This window comes from Mustela putorius, unplaced genomic scaffold (assembly GCF_011764305.1).
Source record: "Mustela putorius furo isolate JIRA1106 unplaced genomic scaffold, ASM1176430v1.1 tig00000129_pilon_pilon_pilon, whole genome shotgun sequence".
NCBI classification, from domain to species: domain Eukaryota; kingdom Metazoa; phylum Chordata; class Mammalia; order Carnivora; family Mustelidae; genus Mustela; species Mustela putorius.
The window spans coordinates 53,561,819-53,563,039 of record NW_025421290.1 but is presented as its reverse complement, the minus strand read 5'-3'; the positions used below and the strand labels follow the sequence as shown (position 1 = coordinate 53,563,039).

Sequence of the window (1,221 nt, the reverse complement as noted above, 5' to 3'; positions counted from 1 at the left end):
CTGACCTAGATCCTGGGGTCAGTCTCACCCCATATATGTTCATGGACACCCTACAAACACAAGTATACACACTGGAAAGTTATATAATAAAAATATTTTTTTTCCAATATCTGTCATTGGCACTAAATTAAAGGTATTCACAACGTCTTGGGTCACTGCCTCTCTGTCAGAATATATCTGAATATATAGCCAGAGGACATGCAAATAGGGCCTCCCCTCTGCTGATTTAACCAGCACAGCCAAGATCCTGCAGCTGGGAGAGGAGCCCCAGGCCCGGGATACCCAGGTGTTCACTCAGTGATCAGGAGAGAATACAAACAGCTCACCATGGAATTTGTGCTGGGCTGGGTTTTCCTTCTTGCTCTTTTAAAAGGTAACTTATGGAGAAAAAAAAAATTGAGTATGTGAGTGAATGTGAGTGAGGGAAAAACAGGATATGTGATAGTTTCCTGAACAAGATGTCTTCCGTCTGCAGGTGTCCAGTGTGAGGTGCAGCTGGTGGAGTCTGGGGGTGACCTGGTGAAGCCTGGGGGTTCCCTGAGACTCTCCTGTGCAGCCTCTGGATTCACCTTCAGCAACTACTACATGGAATGGGTCCGCCAGGCTCCAGGGAAGGGACTGCAGTGGGTCGCAGGTATTAGCAGGGATGGAAGTAGCACAAGCTATGCAGACTCTGTGAAGGGCCGATTCACCATCTCCAGAGACAACTGCAAGAACACGCTGTACCTGCAGATTAACAGCCTGAGAACTGAGGACACGGCCATGTATTACTGTGCAAGAGACACAGTGAGGGGCCCTCAGCGTGAGCCAGGACAGAAACCTCCCTGTTGGCACAGGATGTGCTAAGCTACAGGGGCACTCAGGGCAGCAGAGAGTGCTCAGGATCCACAGGGCAGAGATCAGACCCAGGAGCAGGTGCAGTGGGGTAGGGCTTCCTTTTGAGATCAGGGATTTCCTCTCCAGACTCTCAGATGTCCACAGGGATATATTTTTTCTTTCAATTCTAATACCTTGTGATCTCTGTGCAGCAAACCACAAGAATATAACTTTGCCTCCATACATCAGATATCTCACCAGTCTCTGGGGAACTTCCCTTCATCAACCTCTTCTATGTCCCATTTTCGTTCTCCACAAAAGCACATGCTGCAAATTCCCATTGTCCTTGAGAAACACCTGCACAGCCCAGTCTCTCTGCATCTGCATGCCTGTTCTCTGCCCTCA

General features: G+C 48.7%; 1 gene segment (V, D, J or C); it reads left to right on the top strand.

The window, feature by feature from the left end:
- The first annotated feature begins 257 nt into the window (after positions 1–257).
- On the top strand, positions 258–846 carry LOC123390518. The segment is given in 2 exon segments: positions 258–373; positions 476–846. Coding segments are annotated over 2 exon segments (417 nt in total).
- Positions 847–1,221: the final 375 nt, after the last annotated feature.